Source organism: Culex pipiens, chromosome 3 (assembly GCF_016801865.2).
Source record: "Culex pipiens pallens isolate TS chromosome 3, TS_CPP_V2, whole genome shotgun sequence".
Classification (NCBI taxonomy): Eukaryota; Metazoa; Arthropoda; class Insecta; order Diptera; family Culicidae; genus Culex; species Culex pipiens.
Genome location: NC_068939.1, coordinates 141,226,034 through 141,254,025, shown reverse-complemented (window position 1 = coordinate 141,254,025; position 27,992 = coordinate 141,226,034). Strand labels below are relative to the sequence as shown.

The 27,992-nt window shown below is 36.0% G+C and overlaps 1 protein-coding gene across 1 annotated transcript in view; it reads left to right on the top strand.

The window, feature by feature from the left end:
• Positions 1-27,356, top strand: part of LOC120417531 (organic cation transporter protein) — a 50,655-nt gene extending 23,299 nt beyond the window's left edge. The window contains exons 2-7 of the mRNA XM_039579613.2: positions 10,144-10,549; positions 15,866-16,434; positions 16,745-16,919; positions 21,297-21,442; positions 22,216-22,391; positions 26,588-27,356. Of these exons, the coding sequence (XP_039435547.1) occupies positions 10,144-10,549; positions 15,866-16,434; positions 16,745-16,919; positions 21,297-21,442; positions 22,216-22,391; positions 26,588-26,675 (1,560 nt within the window). The 3' untranslated portion in view covers positions 26,676-27,356. The remainder of the gene's footprint in view (positions 1-10,143; positions 10,550-15,865; positions 16,435-16,744; positions 16,920-21,296; positions 21,443-22,215; positions 22,392-26,587) is intronic.
• Positions 27,357-27,992: the final 636 nt, after the last annotated feature.

Here is a 27,992-nt window from a genome sequence, read left to right as displayed (position 1 = left end):
GGAGAATCGATTCCCGTATTCGGTTTTTGAAAATTTTGACGTTTAGAGCACTTTTCAAAAAAACAGTTTCAGTAAATGATTTTTGTATTTTTTTAGGTGAGTTGCTCCATCCTGCATTTTTCGTGAGTCTTTTTGTAACATCTTAGGCTATCTTCACAAAAATTTTGAACGAAAAAAAATCGTGGGCTCCCCCTCAAATTTGACTTTTAAACTTAAACATCAAAAAATCTCATAAAAGTTGAGTGTTTTTTTCTTTCAGTGTATTTTTATCGAAAAGCCCGTCAAATTTCCTACAAGTTTGTCTTTGACCACTTTTTCATACGATGCAACGGCTTCGAGATACAGAAATATTTAAATTCCGAATTACAAAAATATTTAAAACACTTACGCCCTTCTCAAATGACATTATCGAGTGGAACTGGCTCCATATACACAAAAATTGCTTATATAAGCGAAGGATAACATGTCTACAAAGTTTCATTGAAATCGGAGAGGGTCGGGTACAACCGATTCCCTATTTGGCGTGGAATTGCTCATACGTGAAATTATCCGTTCTTTTCGAAAAAAATATTTCAAGATTTTTTAAATAAAGACTAACATTTTAAAAGGGCGTATTAATGAATGTTTGGCCCTTTTAAAATGTTAGTCTTGATTCAAAAATTTTGAAAATATTTTTTTTGAAAAGATCGGAAAATTTCACGAATGTTTCATATTTTAACATTGTAAATCGGACCATTGATTGCTGAGATAAAGACGTTAGAAAATGGTGGGTTGTTTGAGTGAGACTTGAAAAACGTGAATTTTCATGTTTTTAAACCTTTGAATGGCAATATCTCAGCAAATAAGGGTCTTATCAACAAAGTTCAAAAAAGCAAAATATAGAGAATTTTCTCAGCTTTTCAAAAAAAATTTTTTTTTTAAATTGGCAAACACGAAGAGTTATTTAAAAAAATGAAAAACTGCGACTATTTTCAAACCTGGAAATTTCTGGAAGGTTGGCATTTTATGTCCACTAAAACATATAAAAAAAATAAAAATAGTGTTTTTTTTTGCAAATCGAGTTTTAGTGTCAAAAAGTTAAATAAAAAATCACCAAATTATTTTTACCGTGTATAATTTTTTTTCAGTGTACTCTATATCCATACCTACAACTTTGCCGAAGACACCAAATCGATCAAAAAAATCCTTCAAACGTCAATTTTGTATGGACAGCTCCCAAATTTGTATGGAAAATTATATGGAAAAAATAATGATACAAAATGGCTTCTTTGGGCATACCAACTTTTCATTTTTTTTGTACTAATTTAAAAAAAAAATAAAAAAAACTGCGGGTTTTTTCAAAAAAGTTATCTGAACATAGATTTAACTTTAAAACGGTGCACTTTATCAAAATTTCACTGCAGTACTTTTTGATTTCAAATTTGATTTTACATCGAAAAATGGAGTTGCAAAATTTTTGCGACCAGTATTTCGATTTATTTTTTAAATCAGTAATGATTCAAAAATTCATAACTCGGTCAATGATTTTTTGCACAACCTGGAAATTTCTGAAAAGTTGGCATTTGATGTCTCCTAAAACGTATCAGAAAATGAAAAAAAATGTTTTTTTTTTGCAAATCAAGTTTTAGTGACAAAAAGTTTAATAAAAAATCATCAAAAAATTTTACTGTGTTTCAATTTGTCAGTGTAGTCCATATCCATACCTACAACTTTGCCGAAGACACCAAATCGATCAAGAAATTCCTTCAAAAGATACAAATTTTTGAATTTTCATTCATCATTTTTGTATGGAAAATTATATGGACAAACTAATGATGCAAAATGGCTTCTTTGGGCATACCAAAGGCACCAAAAAAGTTTCAGTCGGATTAAAAAATACAAAAAAATCGAATGACCGAAATCTGAGAGAACTGCACATCTTATGAGCCATAAAAAACAAGCAAAAATTTGGAAAGAACAATAACTTTTTTGAAAAAATGCGTTATAACCAGAAAAATAAATGTTGCCAAAAAATATTTGAAATGGGATTACTGTTGAATTTTTGGTCCTTCTTTAAATATTTTCAAGAAGTTTTTTATAAACATTCTCATCTCAATGTTTATAAAAAACTTGAGTAAAATATTGTTGCATGTACTTCTGTGTGGCTCAAAAGATGCCTTTTTGCAAATTTCAAATATAAATTTGATTATCAATGCCGGAAAAAAATCAAAGTTTATTGGACTTGGTGCTTGACGATTTTTTTTTGCCTCCCCATTTAATGAATCATCATAAACAAATCTTAACCATGTCATGGTCTAATATTAAAAAGCATGTCAAAAAAACTATATTTTAGTCGCACCGAAAATATTCATTTCTGATAAATATATCAATCCTTTAAGTCGTTGTCGCAATAGGTCAACAAACGGGGTAGGAGCTCAGCCATCAGTCAGTCGTGGGAAGGCGCACAACTTCCTGATTGTGCCCGTACTGCAAAACGAATGTTCCGACAACAAAACGCGTTGAAGTCTCTCTCACAGTCGACAGTTCCGTTTGTTTGCCGACTCCTTGCGTGCGCGAATCTTTTTTGTTTCTCCCTGCGAGGTAGCGTTACTTTGCACAGTTAAAAAAAATAAGGATCATACATTGGACTACATATTTGAAACATTTTATTTCAAAATACATATTTTGAACAATTTGAGGAAAAACTCTAGCTTTATTAACTGTCCAATAATCGCGCGAACTAAAGTTGACGACCTAGATCAATGAACAACTCTTTTTTATTTACCTTTCACCCATATATTTATAACTCTTGTGTTGCGAATAAAAAAAAAGTGGTTATTCTGGTTAAACTGGATCGGGGCAAAGGATCAACAAGGAACAAGACGAACGTTTAGGGGAGACAAGGTTTAATTGTCACTGCAAAATAGTTTGATCGACAATTTATTAATAGCTTATTTTTAAGCGTAATCTGAAGATTCGATTAACGGCACAAAATAAGTTAATGCTCATGTGACAAAGGTTTAATTTAAAGAAAATCTAATACAACTTTGAAACCAGTGAAATACTAAATTTTTCACGGTTTACAATCTTACCAACTCTCTTAAAGTGGCGGGATTTTGTTGACCACAGTTTGCTCTTCGGAAGTAACAAAGCGTAACAGACAAAACATAAAAAAAGTCTGTGACATTGAACTTAACTCGTGCCGTGATCCGGTATTCGCGACAGGTCTGTTGATGCCGAACTCTTCAGGCAATATTTCAGGAATCGGAAGTTTCGCGTACTTTAGTGCGTTTCAATTAGAGATCCTATCGAAAGATCTCGATCTTAGATTGCCTCTATTACATACACAAAGTGGAGAGCAATTAACGAGGTTTGAATTTAAACGCACTAAGACGATGTCTATTAGAATTATGAAACTGGTATTCAAATATAGATCGTAAAGTGCATATCTAGGAAAACTCGACTCAAAGGATGGAGGCGTCGTCTAAAGAAAGAATTCCCATGATGCAATCGTCTCGATGGATTTCATGATGTAAAAATATCACTACAACAATGTTTTTAATTAATGGAATGTTCCAGTTGCTTATAAATGGTATTAGAACATCGTTACTGATCAATAATTTCCTGTGCAGTTTGAACATAAGTTCCAAAAGTTACACAATATAAATTAATCAATAAGCTCATTCGCTATTCTGTTATTTGCGTCAATTTGCACTTATTTAGAGAATATTGAAATTTTTTTAACAGAAAAGCTACAAAAAAAACTAACTTAATCCACCTATGTGGCTGGAGCCTTCCTAACTCATTACCAACAATGGGTGATATGATGGGGTTGAACACAAATTTCATCTATTTTTTAGATCCGGAATAAAAATGTACATAAATTTCACTTAAGTGGCCATATCTCGACAGGGTTGCCAGATCTTCAATGTTTTGGACTCGTTGGAAAAGTTTTTTGATAACCTAACCAATGATGGGTCGGATGGTGGATCCGGACATAGTTTACATACATTTAAGTGTGATCCGGCTTCCAAAAAGTACATAGATATCATTTAAGTGGACATAACTTAAGACAGCGACGTGCGCGCTAAAGGCAACGTTGCGTACCTCGAGTTGTTTGACGGATGGAGGTGGAAGAGATTTCCGAGACGGGTGATTTCCAACTCATCCCCGGAAATCGGAAGCGGAAGAAGACCCCTGAGATCACCGGAGCTGTCGTTGGAGAAGGAAAAGTGGAGCAGAATGTGCTCAATAACAACAAGTTCAACCCGCTAGCGGAAAACGAAAACAACAACAATGCCAGCCCAGCAGGAGGAGGAGACGCCCCGGCGGTTCCACCACCCGGTCAGTCGGTAGGTAAACAAAAGCAACCACCTTTGGTGGTGAAGAACACCACGGAGTTTTACAAGCTCTTGGCGATAGTGGAAAGTTTTAAATTTGGTTTCAACCCGATATACAAACTAACCCGATTTGGAACCAAGGTGACCTGCTTCTCTGTCAAAGATTTTGACAAGTTGCAGGAGCTTCTCAAGAGGAAGAAAGTGGAATTCTACACCTACGAACGACGGAGCGAACGAAATCATCGGGTGGTTCTTCGTGGTTTGCCTGATGAACTGAAACCTGATGAGGTCAAGTACCTGCTGAAGAGGGATCTCAAGCTGGACGCGCTGGAGGTGCATGTCATCAAGTGGAAGGAAAAGTCTACCGTGAACGAAACTCCGTACATTGTGGTCTTCCCCAAGGGATACACCAGAAGCTCTCGGCAATGAAGGTTGTGGCAAGCACTTTCATCCGGTGGTAGGCATACCGGAACAAGCGACCGAACGTGACCCAGTGCAGGAACTGCTTGAAGCTGGGCCATGGAACCAGAAACTGCCACCTCAAAGGGAGGTGCAACAACTGTGGGTGTCCCCACAAGACGGACGAGTGCAAAGTCCAAGAAGCAGAGCCGAAGCGGTGTGCTAACTGCTCTGGAGCCTATGAAGCCACGGACCGCAGCTGCCCCAAGCGGGCGGACTTCATCCGGAGGCGCCAGCAAGCGTCGAAACCAAAACCACCGGCAAGGAAGGCGGAGAAGCAGATCAGAAAATCGATGGATCGCCCTCGACCCGCAGGAAGCAACCAAGGTGGCTCCCGAGACGGTGGAGCCACGGAGGAGGAAGCCGGAGAGGTGCTCTACAGTTCGGTGGAGCTGTGGGGTATTTTCTCCGAATACATCGGCAGGTTCAAGACCTGCAAGACCCGCTTGGACCAAGTAACCCTTGTCAGTTACATGATCTCCAAGTATGGATTGTAAGGAGTTTTTTTATTTTTATTATATATTAGATTTTAAACCGATCCTCGGTCCCAACCTGGTCGTAGCACCAAAAAGGACCTAATAAAAAAAGTTATGAATAAAATAAAAAAAAGTCTGTAGGTAGTTTGATTTTTTTTTATTCATAACTTATTTTATTCATAACGTAAATGAAGGAAAGGCACCAACTACCTAGAGGTGGATTAAGTAACGTTTTTTATGCGTCTACTTGCAATTATTTAGATAATTTGGATCGGAAACATCAAAAATAAAGTTATTTTAGCCCCTCGATGAAGTATTTCAATTCATCTAATTGTCAGGAAAGGGCCTTCTTTCATGCATGGTTCCATGGTGCCAAATATCAGACTTGATGATTTTTAATCGTAATCACCGTGCATACTTTCAACATTTTTTTGTCCCTGATTTTTTGGTACAATTTTGAGGGTGACTTACACATAACATTATACGGTTTCATCTGAATCAAAAAATAAGCTTCATTGGGGTTTAAAAACATCTTTAATATGTTTTTTTCCTAAAAAAACTAATTATACGGATTTTTACTGTTTGGAGCTAGGAGCTCAAAACAAGTTTCAAGGATGTTATTTTTATCTTCTCAGTTTTAACCTTAAAAAAAATTTAAATAAAAAAAAGAATTGTAAGCTAGCTTTAAAAACAGTCGAAAATTGAATTGAACCCGGGCAGACGATAAAAACAAAATTCATACCATTTCAATAACAAATACTGTTAAAATAAAGGAAAGTGTTTTGGAATCTTTTCGACAAAATCATTTTTGCATATGGGTTCAATAACAGTTTATGTTATCATTACAAAATTTGTAATTGGTTTAGAATAACATTTTTTGTTAAGAAAGAATACCTTCAACTGTTATTGGGATGATCGGGTTAGTTGTTAAAATAACAAAAAAATAAATAACAAAAATAACAACCCAATAACAAAAAAAATCACAACGACGAATAACAAATCCTGTTATAAATAACATATATAATGTTTTTGGCCTAGTATTTTCAAATATCAAAAAAAAAAATTCCCATATTATTTCCGTCTGCTCGGGAATCAACTCCTTTTGGTGACTTGAACACATTTCAACCAAGTCAATATGTTAGGAATCGTTTCTAAATGGTCTAAATTATTAGGAATCGTTTCTAAATGGTCATAGAATTTCGGTTTTTATTACGTATTTCATCATGACTTATTTGTTTTGATCTCAAAGTTACAAACAAATCGACTGTTCAAACGCTTCTATAACAACAAATTGTGTTCAATATTTTATGGCACAGACAAAAAAATAATTTGAACTTTATCTGCTATGATACAATCAACCCATAAAAAATACGTCACGTCCTAAAGTCGATGGAATCACCCCTAGAACCGTTTCCCGTTCGACCTTGGCCATCGCAATACGATTCATTTATTTTTTATAACACGAACGCAATTCGAATCGGCATAACAATTAGGCAAAGTATAAAAATAAACAACAACACACAAACCGTAACATCAGAAGATAAAAAAATCAACCAAACTGTATCGATTTAAATGACCGCCCGTCGCGTGTGGCTTCTCCACCACCACACCGGGCAGTTATTTAAATCGAGCGCCTAACGAACGGTGAACTGGCGTATTTAACGGTTGATTACGCACCTTCCTCGACGAACGGAACCGGCTCCGGTCAGCGCCGTGTCGCGGCGGCGTACGATGTGTGTAGTAGATTAAAATTCAAAGGATTGCGGTGGCAATAACAGTTGCAGGAAAAAAAAGTAGCTTTGATTGACACCGAGTGTGGTGGTTCACCTAGCAGGGTGCTTTGGATGTTTACTTAAATTTCATGAAACGATTTCTGAAATGAAGATAAGTATGCTAGTTTTTCAAAAATCTTGTTAAGAATATATTTTTCATACAGATGAGTTGAGTACAGTCGGGTTATTTTGCCCTTAAATAGGAAATGATTTTCTCTTGTATCTTTGCTTGACTATGATAAAAACAACTGTTTTATTCCACATTTGTCCACATGAATTTTCTCATTAACTTTTGAAGTCTAATCTAAATTTTCTTTATCTAAATTGTAGGTTACGACCAAGACAACTCAACCAAAAATGGACCGAGTCTGGATAGTAACTTAAAAAATTACGACTTGCCTTTCAAAATTGCTACACCGAACTAAACTACAGTACTTATTTGGTAACTGGGCTGAGAACATAACCCAGTTATCAAATGCTGCTCGTTAACTGGGTTGATCGAAAATTGACGAGAGAAACGTCAATGCATTATTCTGGAGTTTTTTTTGAAAAGGTCCAATAAACCAAATTTCCAGTTTTTGCTTTTTGGGTGTTTTTGAAACCGCCTTGAGTCAGGGGTATTAAAAAACACCCAAAAAGCAAAAACTTAAAATTTGGTTTATTGGACCTTTTCAAAAAAAAACTCCAGTATTGATTCTTTCACTGTAACTTGGATTTTGTCCGCAGTTTTCTCTCGCACTTTTGACAACAAGAATTCACAAAACTAGGCAACCGCTCGTTGTTTATTTACATTTCCAGTCGCAGTTTCCACCAAACTGGACTTTCGCACTCCAAAACTGCGAGTGGCAGCTGGAAAACAAGCGATTAACCTCGGCAAGCTTTGATCATTTTTGAGGAAATTCAAAACTTCTCAAGCCAGTCTGACAAGTTGCAATAGTGTGATCATTAGCAATAATTAAGTGCGAAGTCCGCGTTAGTGGGAATTGCGCAATATATTTTCTTAAAAAAAATAACTGAAAGAAATTCAAAAAAAAAATCCTTTAAAAATCCTTTTAATATGACATGATATTTCAATAAAACAATAAAAATAGTATTATATTTGTTGATAATTATTTTTGCGTCGACTGGCCCCTCGATCATTTTGATTTGTTACTGTTTGTTTACATTTGTCAAGCGCCCAGTTAAAAAACAACCCAGAACTAGAAATATGAATAAATATTTTGTTGAGAGTAATTTTAACAAACAAGGAGTTAAATAAATGTTTTGTTCAACAACTTCTTGTGGGGCAAGACGACCGTATGGGGAAAAGGAACAATCCAAGAGTTTTTTTTAAAGGTCTCCGCCAACTCACACAGCAGTTGCCCCGACCCCTCTTCGATTTGCGTGAAACGTTGTCCTAAGGGGTACCTTTTGTCCCTGATCACGAATCCGAGGTCCGTTTTTTGATATCTCGTGACGGAGGGGCAGTACGACCCCTTCCATTTTTGAACATGCGAAAAAAGAGGTGTTTTTCAATAATTTTCAGAATGAAACAGTGAATTTGGTGTCAAAGGGACTATTTTGTAAAATTAGACGCCCGATTATCGCCACCCGATAGCGTACTCAGAATTCCGAAAAAACGTATTTTTCATCGAAAAAAACACTAAAACTTTTAAAAGCTCTTCTGTTTTCCATTACTCGACTGTAAATTTTTTTGGAACATGTCATTTTAAGGGAAATTTAATGTTCTTTTCGAATCTACATTGGGTCATTTTTTCATTTGAAACAAAAAAAATCATTTTAAAATTTCGTGTTTTTTCTAACTTTGCAGGGTTATTTTATAGAGTGTAATAATGTTCTACAAATTTGTAGAGCAGACAATTACAAAAGTTTTGATATGTAAACATAAGGAGTTTGCTTATAAACATCACGAGTTATCGCAATTTTACGAAAAAAAGTTTTGAAAAAATACTTTTGTTTCGTCGTCCGTGTCGGTTGCGGGTGACGATGAACGGCCATGATCTACGACTACCAACTTTTTCAAAACTTTTTTTCGTAAAATCGCGATAACTCGTGATGTTTAAAAGCAAACTCCTTATGTTTACATATCAAAATTTTTGTAATTGTTTGCTCTACAACTTCGTAGAACATTATTGCACTCTAAAAAATAACCTTGCAAAGTTAGAAAAAACACGAAATCTTAAAATATTTTATTTTGTTTTAAATGAAAAAAAAATACCCTTCTGGGTCAATGTAGATTCGAAAAGTGCATTAAATTTCCCTGAAATGACATGTTCCAAATTTTTATACAGTCGAGTTTCGGAAAATTGGAGAGTTTTCAAAACTTTTAAGGAGTTTTTTTTCGATGAAAAATACGTTTTTTTCGGAATTCTGAGTAGGCCATCAAATCGGGCGTCTAATTTTACATAAAAGTCCATTTGACACCAAATTTCTATCTCATCACTGTTTCAGGCTGCAAATTATTGAAAAACACATCTTTTTTCGCATGTTCAAAAATGGAAGGGGTCGTTCCGCCCCTCCGTCACGAGATATCAACAAACGGACCTCGGATTCGTGATCAGGGACAAAAGTTACCCCTAAGGACAAGGTTTCACGCAAATCAGAGAGGGGCAACTTTTCCCGATTTCGTGTGAGTTGGTAGAGAATTACTCAAAACCAAATTGTAAAGCAGACAAAAACAAAAAAAATGATATAGAAAAATAAGGAGTTTGTGTGTATTCTTCACGAGTTATCAGAATTTTACCAAAAAGTTTTTTGAAAAAATTATGATTTCAACCATTTTTAATCAGGTTTTCGAATTTCAAACCTCTAAAATTCGATCGTGTGCTTTTGGAAGTTTTTTTTCGAAAAGTTCAGCCAATTTTGCATAAGATTTTTGGACGATAGAAATAAGGAAAAATGTACAAAATTTGCCGATTGCAAATCTTTTCCAAATTTGTGTTACCAAGTAAACATGCTTTATTCATCATGTATTCTTCCGACAATACTTCAGCCCGTATTCACTGCTTCCGACAGCTAGCCTAGCTGGTATGAGCTGGTTATGGACAATCAAGCACATTAATCACACTTTATTTTGTTTAATATCTTCACCTTCCTTTATTTATTTTTTGCTTCCAGGCAGCATCCCGCGACTTTTGGTGCGCCCGTCCCGCCCACCTCCGGTCGGTTCCGGTGGACCTATGGCGCAACCTGACGCAGCCCAACGGAGCGCAGTGTTCCCAGCTGAACGTGCCGTACGAGCAGCTGACCGCGGACGGGTTCGCCGGGTACTTTGCCTCGATGAACGTGTCCGAGCAGTTCGAGCAGGTCAGCTGTGCGGCGTACGAGTTCGATGGAACCATTTTCGGTCAGACGGTCATTGCCGAGTTCGGGCTGGTGTGTGACCGGGCCAGGATGATGAGTATCGTGGAGATGTGCTTTTTGGCGGGGGCCGCCATGGGCAGTGTTGGCAGCGGCTGGATTTCGGACCAGTTTGGCCGACGGCACACGCTGATGTTCTTCGCGTTGATTCAAGCCATTACAGGTGAGTCGAGTCGATTCGAGTTGGGTTGGGGATGGGATGGGCAATCACGGACACCAAGCTTGTTTAAGGTTGGACAAATTGCTTGGTGGAGAACAATAGAAGAGGAGGTCGTGCCGCGTGCCGATGCGGACGGTATTCTCAATTAATAAAGAAAACAACTCTAAACAGCCCTAACTGCAGGCAAAATACCCCAAGTTCTAGACGAGCTGCAAACATCACGTTTCAAGCGGACACTAATCGGTTTTAAATGGTGGCTCAAGGTGAGAACGACGGTGACACAGTGCACTTCTGGCACGGAGCGATATCGCTAAAGTGTTGTTTTATGAGAGCATGCTTGGAATGTAAACAGCAATAACGCCGGAGATAACCGACCGTGTGATCGACAAAGGAGCGGTTTAGGTACAATGCCACTGACTCCGTCACCAACCAATATGATCGTGAACGAGATCATCCGTAGATAAAAAGTAAGCAGCTTGGGAAGAGAGCAGTTCGTGAGACTATTTGGCATTTCATGGAATCTTTCCACATTAATTGTTTAAACTATGATCAGAATCGAAACTATTTTTAAAAATAAATAAATAATTATTTAAGTCTTTAATCAACCCAAAAATCTACATTAGATCAAAATTTCAAACTCCCAACACTTGATACTTTCCGCACTTTCACCCCCAATCACGATTATTGCATTTGAACAAAAACTGTGAGTTACCTACATCCGTAATAGTTTAATCGAAACATACCATATATACCACCCAGGAAATTTCGTTCACAACAGCTTCCAGAGGAGATAACACTCACAACGTACTCTTCAAACCCGCCGCCATCGTCGTCGTCGTAGTTGACGTCGGCAAATCAAATTATATGTTGTAGCTGGCACCCAGCAGAATCCCCCCCTGTTGCACGACGATGATCAAATCAATTTGCCGCCACTTAAACTTTGGTTTTAGCCGAAGCTAGCTTGCTAAGTACCCATTTTGGTTGCGATTTGCGACGACGTTCCTCCGAGAAACGCCATGTAGTGTGAACTAATGTCATAGCAAAATTACGATACAAGTTTCAAGTCGGAAGAAACGACCCGCATTGTCGACATTCTACTGATGCACAGAGTGGCAGGAGCAGCACACTACAAATTGAGTTGGTATCTCTACTTATCAACTCGAGAGGCGCACAGTTTTAGAAACGGCGTCGGTGACATGACCTGCACGAGCGGGTTGATCGGATGTACGCGGTTTATTCGAGAGGCACCTGATCAGTTTAGGGATGGAAATGGAATTTTTGATGGTCTGTCCATGTGTTTGCTTTGATCGAAGCAAATCTTTGAAAGCAAATGTGAAGAATGACTCAAATTAGATGTAAAACTTACTCAACATACCTACCTTCAAAGGGTTTTAGGTGACTCTCAATATCCAGAAATCTTATATATTTTCAATCAAAATTTTAGGGCATTAGCTTAACAAAACTGTTCTGTAAAATTAGATCAGGAGCTCGAATTTGAATTTGGTCGAAAATAAATGTTGTGGGCCTTTTGCAAATGTTGAGGTTGAAATTAAAAAAAAAATCTTCGAAGGATCATATAGTCAGATTCACATTTTCACACATTTTTAGAGTAATATTACTCAAAAAATGTATAATATTCAACCTACCAAATTTTAAACATTCCAAAATTCAACTTTTTTCTTCTGTGCAAATATAGGACTTTTTCTCAAAACCTCGCTCCACAAGCTGAATATTGTTCCTTGAGCTATTTTAGAACTCTGGGCCAAATATGAGCAGTATCATTTACCCATTGATACTCGAAGGTGAAGTTTGCATGGGAAAAATTGAAAAAAATGTATGGAAAACTCAACTTTCTTACGGTTTGATCTGCACGGTGCGCAACTTCCATCCAAATATTCTCAAAAGTGAGATTCTTATTCAAAATTTAATGCTCTACAACTTTGTAGAAAAGCTGTAAAAGTTAATCCCGAAAAGTTATTAGCGATTTAAAATAGTCATTTTTGTAAGAAAAACATTTTTATCACCAACTTTAGGCTCGGGTATCAATGGGTTAATCTCAACCAATTTCGCTCAAAATTTGCACAGCTGCTTAAAATAACCCAAAAAACCGTTTTCCGCTTGTGGAGCAAGGAGTCATTTTTTTCTGGGCACCCTACTGTTTACTTAAAAAATGAATTTTTGTGAACGTGAACAATGTTCATGACATTGGGAACATGTTGGAAATCTCTTAAAATATCACAGCATAGTATAGCATTACGAGTCTACCAAGCTGTAGGGGGCACCACAGTGGTTTATTCAATATTCTCTATTGTGGTCCGAAGGAAATATTTTCAACTTTCATAGTGCAACATTCAAAGATGCACATATTCTTGCTGACGTTTAGATTGTTCACGTTTACGCAAACTATTTTTTGTGTATTAAGGTTAGAGTGTCAAATTTCCCGCCCGGGAAAAAAATCCCGGGGATTCTCGGGATTTCCCAAAAATATATTTCCCGTTTCCCGGGAAATCTACAAATTCAAGTGAAAGTATACATTTTCCTAGCTGAAATATACTGTGAATTTGATAGGATTTCATTTATTTTTAAAACATGTACTGGAGAAGACCACACAAAATCCATGCACGTTTTTTGAAAAAAGGTGTTTTTTCAGTGGTGTTTAAAATAATAGATCCGTTAAAAAATCTTAGTTTGAATTCCGGGGTGATTTTGATAGTCATAGTTTTCCTGGTTAAAATCAGATTGAATGTGTTCAAATTTTATTTTTTCGTCAAATATGCTATCACTAAGGTTGTTATACAGTTTTTGAGAAAAAAATAAACGTTTTAATTTTGTTAACTAAATTTATAAGCTTTTTAACAAAATACATACATATATTTGTTAAAACGTCTGAATTATCAATTAATATTGCATTTTAAAGTAAATTTGAAGCACGAATCAAAAGTTTTCACATCTTGTATGAAATTTGTTCAAATGAAAATGCTTATATATTTTGAGATTTTTTTTAATCATGTTTCAAAAATTCATAATATTTATTATTTACAAACTTATTCTATCTTCTCCTAGTGCCAAATTATCCAAAGAATCTGAAATTGCAATCAGTAAACCGATTCAAAATAATGTTCAGTGAGAAAACCATGACACTTTGAGAAGATTAAAATAATGCTATTCATCGACATTTTCTTAATTATAGTTAACTAACTTTTTCAACTTTTCATAATTAAATAAAAAGTTCTTCTTGAGGTTCTTTGAACACTCCTCTACCACGGTCAGAATGATTCCTCACCATTCCGTACGTATTTAATTTGTACTGTTCATTTTGTGGAAAATTGTCAAACCTATCACAGCCACCCCGTTTTAAGGTACAAAAAAATAATAATAATAAGGTTTAACTCAGATAATATTTATTGAGGTTTTGCAGCGCGACTGTGTTTCAAATGTAGGTGGCGCCAAAATGAGGTTACTTACCAAAAATCGCATTCTTTTCTGCTGGATTGAAGAACAAAATCGCTTATTTCTCATGATTCCCTGCATCAATCATAATGAAACTGGTTGCAAAAGACGAGAATTTTTTTTTGCTTTAAAATAATGAACATCAATTTTTGGGCGCGCAAAAATTTGTGACCTTTTTCTTTTAAAAACATGTTTTGGAATACGAAAAAATGAGTTTCCCCGTTTATATCAATGAAATAAACAGTTATATAGTTGATAACAGATGTGTTAACGTATATTCAACATTTTGTATTAATTTTTGACAGACTTTCTTGCCAAATAGTCCAAATTACTATCTTTTTATAAATTTCCAGTTTTCTCATAGAAAAATCAAACAAATTTTGGAAAGTTGTACACCAAATTGTTGGAAATAATTTTTCTCATCCGAATCCGGCATAAGTTTTGTAAAAATGTTGATTATGGAGGAAAAAAACACATTTTTTCAAAAAATCATAGGTTTAAGCTATTTGTTCATAGGTGGCGACATGTGTCTTTAAGCTTTGCTGCAAATCCTCTATTTCTGAAGTTTGCCCAACTGGAAAAAGATCTTGCTTATTTGTTGCAATGATCAGAATTGAGATTTGTCGAACAATTTTGTTTACCGTGACCAAATTGGATGAATTTTTCAAAGAGGATTGTGCAAGATGTGTTTGTTTAATAGTATTCGAGAAACTACAGTTTGAAGATATAAATTTATGAAGCACACTGGTGCTATCACGGGCATAACAGGGTTAAATATGAAAACAATGTGTAATTTAATCCACTTTTTGCACTATGAAATTTTGTCATTTATTTGGCTGAATACCGTGTAACAAAAATCATACCATAAATGAAACCATGAAAATTCATTATAAAAAACTTTGCAGCTTATGAAAGGTGTCCAAAAAAGCAAACATATTTCAAAAACTCGCTTTATGAAACAGTGTTTCATGATAAAAAGCACGAGACGTTAGATTTTTAAGGCAAAGATTATCTATTGATTCACAAGTCAGTAAGACTTGTTCTGGGATAAGTTATTGAATTTTGTGTAAATGTTATTCTTAAACTGATTCATTCAAACTGGTCACTGAGACTGAAATGTTATGATTGTGCAGCATGGATTGACACTTTCGAAACAGTTTGATTTGGTTCTCAACATATATTTTAATTTGGTACAATGTAAAGTGCAGCATTTAAAATTAGAACATTGATGAACTTTCTTAAAGTTGTATGATTTTTACAAGCAGATAAGCCATTAATTGTTTCTAATACTCATTTTGACCGTTCTATACAATTTTGTTGCAAAATATTAATCAGAAACAGGATCAGAATAATTTGTTGAAAATGTCCTGTTTCCCATGAATTTTGTAACCCCGGGAAATTGGAAATTTCATTAAACTCATCTTTGACTGTAAACTCCAGTTGACGGTACGTTGCCAAATTAAAAAGCCAGAAATGTAGGATCCCCAAACTCCCTGTTTAATATATGTACAAGGAAGCATTCAATAAATATCCATAAACAACTGGTTAAATTCGCATCCCGCTCAAAGACACTAACTTTGGCTCAGCTTAATTGATGAACCGGACTCTTGGGTAGCCCAAAAATGGCTACCAACCGGCGATTACTATAATTTGCACCACAGTCTTCAATTAGTTTGAACTTGTCGGTGGCATTTTTTATTATGTATATGGTGATCAATCGGGACGTTTATGTCTCCAGGGCAGAACGTCCTACTCGAGGAAGTAAATTCGCAACCCGGCAGCAGGTTTGCGGATTAATCTTCCGTTTATAAATAGAGTAACGCTAATGATCGGTATAACTAAATCGCGACCCTCGTCATTTCTTTGCAGGTTTCCTTCTGGGCTTTGCCACCTCGCTGGAGCTGTACATGGCCCTTCGCGTCATCATCGGCTTCGCCTCGATGTCGGTGGCGGTGGTGAGTTTCGTGCTGGTCGTGGAACTCGTCAGTGGCCGCTATCGGACCGTGGTCGGTATCCTGAACATCCTGCCGGTGGCCATTTCGTACGTGCTGGCTGCGGGGATTGCGTACTTTACCCGCGATTGGCGGTTGATGCAGTTCATCATTACGATTCCGGGCGCGATGCTGCTCAGCATCTGGTACTGGCTGCCGGAGTCACCTCGTTGGCTGCTGGCCAAGGGCAGGATCGATGAGTTGAAGCTGATCATCGATCGGGCAGCCAAAACGAACGGGTTCCGGCTACCGGAGGGATACGAGAAGACGCTCGCCTCGCCGGATCAGGACAGTGCCGAGGAGGTCGTGTCCATCTTTGATCTGTTCCGGATGAAGTTCCTGCGGACTACGCTGGTCATGCTGGTGGTTTGGTTTGGCATCGTGCTGATTTACTTTGGAATTACGTTGCACCTGAGCAATCTCGGAGGGGATATCTATCTGAATACGGTGAGTTATCAAGATTCAGGTGATCGAGCGGACACTTTGATGTGCGTTAACCATAACCTCTCAAATTATAGTTTTTCCTAGTCATCTCATCTCCAATAGTTCCAATCTAATAGACATGCCGTGCCTCCAAATTTCCGTCACACCTAATACAAATCTAATTAAGCGCAACTATCAAAACTAATATCGCACCTGATCGATCCAACGCCGTTCTAGAAGTCGAGCCTCCATAACTTTTCCCACCACCCACAAAGTTTACGGTTTCGCTTGGAAAAGCTAGGCTCACATCGTTCTTTCTTCTTTTTCTACCCAGGTCCTTGCCGGCTCGGTGGAATCGATCGCAATCTGCCTCAGCATCGTGGTCGTGTTGAAGCTGGGATTACGTGTTAATTTATTCCTGTACATGGTCGTTGCCGGCATCTCGTGCATCGTGATGAATTTCGTCCCGGACGGCAATCTCTGGGTGATTATCACGCTCGCAATGATAGGTAAGTTTTATGGGCTTTTTGAATGTGGTGATGAGAAAGAAGGGATAAGGAGAGGGGGAAGGTACATCAGAAGAAGTCAGGTGGGACAGCGTAAAAGTATTAAGGAGAGTAGAAAGGGACCCACCTAACCTCAATCGTGTAAGGCTTACGTGAACCGTGACCGAGCGTGGGAATCCACATAAAATTTGGGAAAGATTGAAAATTTTGTGAGTCGTCCCCAATTATTTTTTTGAATTTATGTTTATCCAATAGAAAATTTTAAATTTTAGAAGTACCGTAAACCGGGGTAACACTGATAGAATTTTAATTTATTTTTGGAATGTTTTCCAACTGGTAAGGGTTTTCTCAAGACTATTATTTTTAAACATGAACTGGGGTAGGCCACACAAGGTCCATTAGGTTTACGTCGAATGTACCATCGCTAAGGTTGCTGATATAGTTTTTAACAAAAAAAAAATCAATGTTTATATTTAGTTAACTTAGTTTATAAGCTTTTTAACTAAATACATATAAATTTTAGGTAAAATTGCTAAAATGTCAGAATTTTGCCTGAAATTTGTTAAAAATAGTTTTGGTTATAAAATATAAAACGATTAATATTGCATTTTAAACTGCATGCGAAGCACGAATCAAAAGTTTTCATATTTCGTATGAAATATGTCTTCAAATTTGTTTTTTTTTTAATTATGTTTAAAAACACACAATTTTGTATTATTTACTAACTTTGTTTACCTTCTCCTAGTGGAAAATTGTCCGAAGAATCCAAAAATGCATTCCGTTTTCCGATTTGAAATCATGTTCATTGAGAAAATCATGACACTTTGAGAATATGAAAATAATGCTATTCATCAACGTTTTCTTAATTATAGTAAACTAACTTTTTAAACTTTTCAAAATTTAATGAAAACTTCTTCTAGAAGTACCTTGAACCATTCTCTACCCCGGTCATGATTCCATACAATTCCGTACGTATTTTTTATGTACTCTTCATTTTGCGAAAAAATTGCAAACCTATCAAAGTCAAGTCATCAAAGTCACGATATTTAAGGGAGGCCGTTTTGAATGCTCATGTAAAATGGCCCTTTGACCCATCTGTAAAGTAATTTTGTATTTTTTGCAAATTAAATTTCAAGCTTTCCTATGACTTTTTTTTATTTTTTGTAATGATAAAAAGAATAATGTATCCATGCTTTGATCCCAAATTATAAGAAATAAACATTTTGCTTATTGAAAGATTCAATGTGATTGCAAGTAGTAATTCGGTCAAAATTTCATCACATATTTTTAAAAATGAGTTTTAAAACGTTCAAATCTGACTAAAGTAGAAAACTGTAAATATAGCAAAAATATAGATATTCCATACTATTTCATTTTTTATGGGCTGAGCCTCAACCCTTATTTGCTCTTAAAAACCTCCAGTCTCGGGATTAGAACTCATGACATATGGGTTACTTATCTAAGTGACCAACATCTGGTTCTGGCAGAACCAAATTTATTTGAATTTTATTGAAAATAGAGGAATAATTGTAGAAAAATCCAATTGCAAATTTTTATTATTACAATTAAACCTTATTCAAAATATAATTATTGCATTTTTTTCAAAGTTTGTGGCACCGTTAAAAAAAATATAAATTTCAAGGAAAACATAGTGCATAAATGCAAATAAAAATAAATCATTAACATGATATTTGTCTTCAGTATTTATCACAAAATGGCCAACCAGCCCTCGACCTTGATCAGACCTTGGAATATGTTTGTTGAGGCATGAGCATTGAAGTAAATAATTATAATTACATTTTTTCAAGTTTTAATGATTTTTATTTATTTTATCCAATTGATTAAACACTTTTTTCAACGATACTGTTGGTAAAATTTCCTTTTCTGTTTAAAATATTTAAAACAGACCATGAAAAAAAGAAGAAAAAAAACTTCGACTGGTTCACATATGTCTTTTCAGATTTACTTGATTGAAAAACGTATTTTTCAGACAAGCCATTAGGAAATCTTGAAAAATTGAAAATTTTGAAAAATCTCGAGAAGACCCTTGGCTCGATTCTTTAGGCATTAATAAGTATCTTTGCCAATTTTGAGCCCTTTTTTGCCTAAGGAATCGAGTCAGAGGGTATCCATGGTGTCGATTTTTTATTGTCACCCTACCTACCAATCTAAAACATTGAGCATCCATGATTTCAAGGTTGGTTGTTTATCTTATTTTATCTGACTTTGTTAATGTTTGGAAGTCACCGAATCGATCAGAAAATTCCTTCCTTAGCATGGACAGCTGCCAACATTGGAAGGAGCATTGTATGGATAAAACAATGACATAAAATGAATTCTTTGGTCTTAGGGAAGGATCCTACAAAGTTTGAACCATAGGGACCATCCATAAACCACGTGGACACTTTAGGGGGGGGGGGGGGTGGTGATTGTCCACACTCCATACAAAAAAGATTTTTTTTTGTATGGACAATTGTCCACGAGGGGAGGGGGGGGGGTCGAGATTTCCAAAAAAGTGTCCACGTGGTTTATGGATGGTCCCATATCAAAAATATTAATAAAAATCCATTTCCGATTTCGTTGGATAATTGTTCAGGTTTTTGTCGAAGATTCAATAACGTTTTTTTGTCAAAGTATAGCAAAGTTGCCAATCAATGTGAGCTCTATACTAAATCAAAGCTTGAAACTTGTCGTATTAGATCCTCTAAAACACGAATGAAAAAGTGATTTTGCGATTTTGTGTATTAACAAAAATAAAAAAAAACGTTTTTTAGAGTGTATTTCGGACTAAATATTAACCACAAGCATCCACAAATTTGTAGAAGATTAGAATTTTTTGCATTTTAAGCCTGCTTTATCAACATTTCTGTAAAAATTAAAATACGGACAAAAAAAACTCAATTTCAAATTTCAAACCTGATTTTCATAATTTCGAAATTATTGCAAAATGCTTTGGAGCTCATTATAGTTATGCTACCATAAAAAATTGCCAAATATCATTGAATTCTTATACATTTATTTTTCCATTAACTTTTACGTCTTTACAAATCTTTAATGCCTAACAAAACATTGTAACTCGTCGTTCGCAACGTTAACCAGTAACTCACTAAACATCAATCATTTAAAACTCGTAAAATCATCTCAAGTTAAAAATTGCAATGTTCAATCCTTCATACATTAATTTCAAATGATTTTGGTTTTATCTTTCCACAGCCGGCTGTCTAAGACTAAATCATTTCATTTGAAATTTAACAACAGATAAACGGGAAATGGCTCATCCGCAGCATCCGATTGCTTGCCTGGAGAATAATACATAATATCGTTCAACAAACACTATGATTTTGGGTCACATTATCATCTGCTATGATGAATCCTGACCAAACACCCTGGCGCTCGTGGGGTGTAAGCACAGAGTAAATCAGCTGCCCTAGTAGCAACCTGCGCTAACTAACATTCCCGTCCCTTAAAATCGAGATCTACAAACTGACATGGCGGGCGCCGTTGGTGGCCAATGACTGTTACCTATTCGCAACTGATCTAGCTTTAGCAATCATGGTGTTTAATCTTTTCAGCGCACTCTTAAGGGAAACACCACTAGATCGTCGAAGCCTATAATCAGTAGTGCTGAAAGGATATTACGGAGGGGCAACCATGGGTGATCTCTCATGCTCATGCTCATGCTTTACAAATCTGTAATGCCTAACATTAAAAATTTGTTACAATATAAAAACATTTTGTTTAGATTGAAATTGCATGAGTAATATACAATCTAATATGAATAGTTTACAGGTTTTTTTTTCTATGAAAATTTGAACTGTAGTCAATTATTTCCATTAAAAAACCAGAGGGCTTATTTTTTGGAGGAAATTTTGACAAAATCTTAAAATAAAATGTTATTTCAAATTGTTAGCCTTATGTTTAACAAACAAAATTAAACTAACACAAATTGTTGCGTACCTTCGCTTGGACCCGTTCCTCGCGTAGAATAAAAGACCAACTTTCGGTACGCTCTATCGACATACTTCCCACGGGAGAAGAACACGCCGGAACATCTAAAGCGAAAGCTTTCGGGCAATCGCGCGGGCTTGAAACTGACGACAAAATGGTTGAAGAGGAGAGAAGTAGCAAGAACACAAAAAAAACTTTCCCGATTCAACGCCCCCACCTGTCACAGACGTGACACTGCTTTCCATCCTAATTAATTAATTACGTAACCTCGGGAAAATCTCAGTCAAGTAGCTGCTGGAAAGGTGAGGAGGCGATGCATAGTTTTCGTTTTGGGGTTTTGGGTAGTCTTTGTGGCAAGTCATTTAGGGGGGTGAATTCAACATTACTAACTCAAATTTTGCCCCACTTTTTGGTCCTTGTTCTCATCAATAGTTAAGTGCGCCGTGGGAGCCTGTAACGCGATTATCCCGACGTTCACTGCCTACCAATATCCAACGACGATGCGCAATCTGGGAGTTGGCGCGGGAAACTTTGCTGCCGGGATTGCCCTCATCATCGTGCCGTACCTCTGGCTACTGGTAAGTTTTACGATTGCATTCATTGCTTATAGAGATTGACGCAAATTTAAATCTCTGAACGAAAAGTCCTGGCAATGGTTACATACACATTTAAAACTAATCTTCTGTTCTGTTTTTAAAGTCTGAAGTTTAAAATTTTCAAACGACCTAATAACAAATTCAAAAAACCCGTTGTGGTCAATGAAAACAGTAAAAATTAGTTTACTCAAATGCAGTCAATTTAAATATATGTACACGTGAGACCTTGCAGCTCACCTGCCATATCCATTACATTATTTTATCAGCAAAAGCTAAACAGCTGTGCTTGTCAGCGTTGGAAGATTCCCTATATAAGGTATGACTCTGCTAGTAGTAGTAACTACAAAACCCTTCTTACCATTGCCGAGATCGTGCTCCATGCTCCATATCGATACGTTGTCTTGAATAATAATCAGCTGTAATTAATTCAACTGATTTAGTTTCATGCAATTAATTTCAATGATTGTTCAGAGTTTAGCACTAGACCTTCTCCAGCCAGGATTGGAGGGAAAATAACGTATGGCACCTATAGTCCTTTCAATTCTGCATGGTCCACAAACCACACAGCTGACATATTACACATATTGAACAAACTCAACCAACCCCACCATTCATTCCAGAATGAGACATTAATTGAATCGAACCGGCTAGGGACCAAACGAGAAGCCATTCAGATGTGCCTAGAATCTATAGACTGCCACCACATTAATCCTACCCCCATAATCCTATCCTCGCTCTCTTGCTCTGTCTTCCAGGAACACACTGACCAGTACCTGCCGATTACGGTGATGGGAGTGTTCAGCATAATCGGCGGTCTGTCGCTGATCGTGCTCAAGGACAAGCTCAGCCAGAAGCACCGGCAACGGCAACGCAGCGGCAGTGGCAGCGTCTCCGGAAGTGTCGTCACGCGGTCCACCGACGATGAGACGAGGTGAGTTTTGAGATGCTGATTTGCTTAAGTACTCTAATTTGATTTGATTCTATATATATCTGCAGTTTTTTGAAATTTCAAATCAAAGTTTCCTCAAAAAATCAGGAAACAGAAAAAAAATTGTATAACGATGATTTAAAAAAAATTCTGTATCTCGAAGCCGTTGCATCGTATCAAAAAGTGGTCAAAGACAAACTTATAGGAAATTGGACGGGCTTTCTGAAAAAAAAAATACACCGAAACAAGAACACACACTTCTATGAGATTTTTTGACTCGTTTAAATATTTCGTAAGCTTATTTACTATCCAGGTTCCTACCACACTGAAAAAAATATTCTATATATATATAAACTTTTCAACAATTTTATTTTTAAACCGCTGTATCTTCCCATGGATTGGACTTAGGACAGTGGTCAATATGGAGACTTTTATGTTAAATTGTCTGGGGAATCGATTTCCACTATCGGTTTTTAAAAATTTTGACGTTCAGACCACTTTTCAAAAAATCAGTTTCAGTAAATGATTTTTGTATTTTTTTAGGAGAGACATACCATCCTGTATTTTTCATGAGCCTTTTTGTAACATCTTAGGCTATTTCCTCAAAAAATTTGAACGAAAAAAAATTGTAACATCACCTTGAAATTTAACTTTTAAACTTAAAAATCAAAAAATCTCATAGAAGTGGCGTGTATTTTTGTTTCAGTGTATTTTTTTTCCTATAAGTTTGTCTTTGACCACTTTTTGATACGATGCAACGGCTTCGAGATAGAGTAATTTTTAAATTGCAAAATACAAAAATATTTAAATAACTTACGCCCTTCTCAAATGTTATTTTCGAGTACTATCGGCTCCATATACACAAAAATGGCTTATATAGGCCTAGGATAACATGTCTACAAAGTTTCATTGAAATCGGAGAGGGTCGGGTACAAAAGTACCAGAAAAATCCCTGATTTGAGCTGGAATTGCTCACTTAAGTGCTTATAATTTTTGATAAGGTTGTCAGATCTTCAATGTTTTTTTTCTCATTTGAATGGTCTTTTAATTATCTAACTAACGATGGGTTACCTTTCCGAAAAAAGTTCTCTAATTCGGCTCGAAATTCTTCTGGGGGTTTCTTAACCAAAATAATTAGGCCAGTTTTCTTTTTTTTTTGCCCACAAGGATGACCTACCTTGTGCTAGATGATCTAAAAATGGACATTTTCGTAAATTTTCACAAAAACCACAATCAACACAACAAAACTTTAATTTTCAAAAATATAATATCTGGGTAACGTACTGGTCGACACCTCCAGTTTTATGATGTTTTTCGATTGGGGTGAAATTTCTCGAGTAATGCGATAACAATTATTTCAGACATAGACGCTTTGGTCCAGACACGGTCCAAACGCCATTAAATGTTTTGATACGACTTTTTAAAATGTTAGGCTTGATTTTTTAAATTCGAAACTATTTTTCCTTGCAAGACTAACTAATCACCTTTCATTTGCGTCCAAGACAGCTAAAATCGGATGAAATGGTGTGAGGTTATGATCCTTAGAAAAAAAATGGATGAAGTGAAAATTTACGAAAATTACCATTTTTTGGGACCAACCTAGCACAGCGTTCGTCACCCTAATGGCCACACAAAAAAATACGGGTACAATTATTTTTGCCAAGGAACCCCCAGAAAAATTGTGCTCTTTTCAAATGGAGCAACTCTCTACGAAATCGACCGATTTCGACCATTTTTATTTTTTGTATTTTTTTATTAGGCTCAAACTTTGTGGGGGCCTTCCCTCTGATTAAAGAAGCTATTTTGTGTCTTTGGTTCACCCATACAAGTCTCCATACAATTTTGGCTGCTGCTCATACAAAAATGGTACGTAAATATTCAAACAGCTGTAGCTTTTGAGTGAATTTTCTGATCTTTTTGGTGTCTTTGGAAAAGTTGTGGGTATTAATGAGGACTATTGAGAAATAAATAAGTACACGGAAAAAAATTGCAGATTCTTTAATCAACTTTTTTCACAAAAACTCAATTTCCAAAAATACGTATGTTTTTATTTTCGGGATTTTTTGATACGTTTTAGGGGAAACAAATCCGCAACTTTTGAGCTATAGAGAAACATGGTCAAAAAATCTGCCGCCGAGTTATACATTTTTGAAGAAATAGTGATTTTTGGAAAAAAATAAAATTTTATTTTTTTTATGTATGATTGAATTTGCAATCGAAAAGTACTCAAGAGATTTTTTGATAAAGGGCTCCGTTTTCAAGATATAGCCACCAAAAGTTTGATTTTAACGAAATATTTGCAGTTTTCTGATTTTTAAAAATAGTGACCATATGTGACCATTTCTAAAAATATTGTTTTAGAAAAGTTCAGAAAATTTGCTATAAAATTGTTTAAGAGACATTGAAGATTGGACCTCTGGTTGCTAAGATACAGCGGCTTAAAGAAAAGAAACAGGAAAATTGCAGTTTACGAAGTCTTACCAAAACAGCCCATCATTTTCTATTGTCGATATCTCAGCAACTAATGGTCCGATTTTCAATGTTGAAACATTCGTGAAAATTTTCGACCTTTTCGAAAAAAATATGTTTTTTTTTAATCAAGACTAGCATTTTAAATGGGCGTAATATTCGATGTTTGGCCTTTTTAAAATGTTAGTCATGATTTAAAAATATTCAAAATTCGTTCCAAACTTCTCAAATTTTGTTCTTGATATTAGAAGTTTCAAAGATTCAAAAAAGTAGGATGCTTAACACCTTATGTCAATAAAAATGCCGTGTGCAAAAATACAAAACATAATTAAATAATCTCAAATATGTGCCGGATCCGACCCCTGGGCAGTAGGTTGGACATGTTTGGTTTGGGGCTTCTTAGTTAAAAAAAGTTACACTTTAAAAAAGTCCAAATCTGAAGTTTTGTTTCCAAAGAACCAATAAACCATTTTTTTTTGCTTTCTGAGTGTTTTTAAAACCGCCTTGAGTGAGGGGTATTCTCACTTACTATTTCAAAAGGTCGTATGTACGTACATATGAAACTCATGGCGCATCAGTTGTTTTGAAAAGTAATCTAATATTCGAAAACACCTGAAAGGCAAAAAGATACAAATGTTTATTTTACCTTTTCGAAATTTTACACACACAGAAAATATTGCGAAAAAAAAATCATATTTTTGGATGTTTTTCCAGATGACAAAAAATTGCATCTTTTGCATCAAGTTGGTCTAGATTAATTTTTCAGTGTTGCTAGTTTTTCGAAAAAAAACTCAATTTTTTGAAACGTGAAAAAAGTCGAAACCCCGTTTTGATTATATGTTTAGATGTTAAATCAAATTTTTAATCAAAAAGTACTTTACATAAAATTTAACGCAAAGAAAGCTTGGTCATACTTCTAAGGAAATAAAAGCCAGGGTTTTTCCACCAAAAAATGAGATTTAGGTGGCTATAACTTGATGGTGCACGATATCTTATTATAGAAATTTATATTATGATTCATAATTTGTTTTGGCATTTCAAGATAAATTTCTAAAGTTTTAAATTGTCAACTCTGCCAAATGAATTTTCACCAAACTGTGTCATAAACGGAAAAAAGTCCAATTTTGGAAGGTTGAAATTGACACCAACCAAGGTTTAACATTACCTCTTTTTATGATTAATTTTACTTTAAAAATGGGTAAAAATTTGAACCTGATGAAAATTCATCTGAAACTGATTTTTTTCTGTGTTGCTCAAAGATGCCAATTTTGTAATTTTAAAACATAAAAATAGTTGTTTCAACAAAGGTTATTTTGAGCAATTCTATATTCTGTGTAAAATTAGAATTAATAAAAATGGGTAAAATATTTTAGAGTGCATCTTTTTCTGAGAAGTCTCACAGCTTCATAGCTCAAAATATTACATTTTTGTCATCTAAAACATGTAAAATAGATTTTTCCAAAAATGTTAATTTATTGTGTTAAAAAAATGCCCATTTTGGGAGAATTGCTCATATCGGAAGCTTCACTGTATCGCTGTATCTCACCACGGCAAGTTGTTACACCTGAGTTGAGCACCAATTCCCCACAGACAGTCGTCATTCAGGGGCAATCAGTGCTGCTGCTGGTGCTGCTCGCAACCTGCCCCGAAATTGGTCGGCTCTTATTTCATTGCCGGCGCTCAACCAACCACATTCATCTCGCTCAATTCTATTCTACTTCTACTTTCAGGCGCATTGAGAAACACTTCCCCAGGGACCAAGCTGAAAATGGAATAAGCAACATCGGATTTGCGCAGAACGAGAGCATATTCCTCTGAAGAGGCCGTTGGACGACCGCAACGATGAACGATTTGAATACCTTTTTATGATGAAAGAGTACAAGAAAACTTAATTTTAGCATGTCTAATACGAGCAAAGTGAACGAATTGAGTTTCGAGGAGCAGCAAGTGAAGATGAGCAATTGCTAAGCTGCGCGCGCCTAATTCATTCAGGTGCACCACCAATTGGTCACGGTTGAAGCACGTGGCGTTAGCTAGGTGTAGAGTAACTCTAGGATGTATGTTCCACCAGTAGGTAATGTGGACTGTATTTTGGAACCGGCTAGCTGGTAAAAAAAACTCATGTAAGGCACGACACCGGTCCCCTAGTTCTACGAATGCAAAGTGAAAAAAAAGATTACCGCTGACCACGTGTTGAACGCCAGCAGCTGATATTATGACACTGCGGGCACTCAATAAAGTGGGCCCACCCCTAGCGGAAGCTGAGCTCCCCGTAATGGGTTTGGTGGTGTGATAATGAAGTGAAATAGCTCTTTAGTTTTGTACAGTTTTCTTGATTAGACACATAGTGTAAGCATGCATTACAGGGCCTAGTATAGTGCCGAAACCGGGCACGTAATCACGACAGTATTTACGATAGTCGCATGTAGGAAGCTAAGATTTTCTATTGTAGATATACACATCCCTTTTTTAAACTGATTACAACGAACATTACATTTATTTATACTACGAGTTCATATGTTCTCAAATCATGTCCGAAATTCCTTAAATTTACCCTGATGGGGCAAAAACAATGACTTAGGCTAACATCATAATTCAAAATCCAAACACTTTGTAACGCTATATAAAAACGTTACTGAATGCACCTTAAGGTGGTTGGTGCCTTCCTCACATTCATAAAGTCAATACATTAAGTCAATACAGCAACATTCCTCCTTAACATGTTTAACAAATCAACTTTATTGGTCTGGTAAAAACCTGTCCAACGATAGTTCGAATGAAAGATTCGGACAATATTGCTATCAAAATATCTAAGATTCCCTCCAAAAAGTGTATTAGAAACAGTAAAGTACTTATAACTTTAAATAGGGTTGTCAGATTTTCTATTTTTTTAATCTTTGGAAAGATCTCTTGATAACCCACGATAGGTGTCATGGTGGATCCGGACAATGTTTTCATCAAAATATGTGAGATCCAGCCTCTAAAAAGTAACACATAAGTAGTTATAACTTGTGATAGGGTTGTCAGATCTTTAACGTTTTGGGCTTGTTGGAAAGGTCTTTTAAATAACTTTTTGAAAATGTATAGCATTTCTTACAAGAACCACCCTTTTTAAATCATACGAAGTTTAGCTAA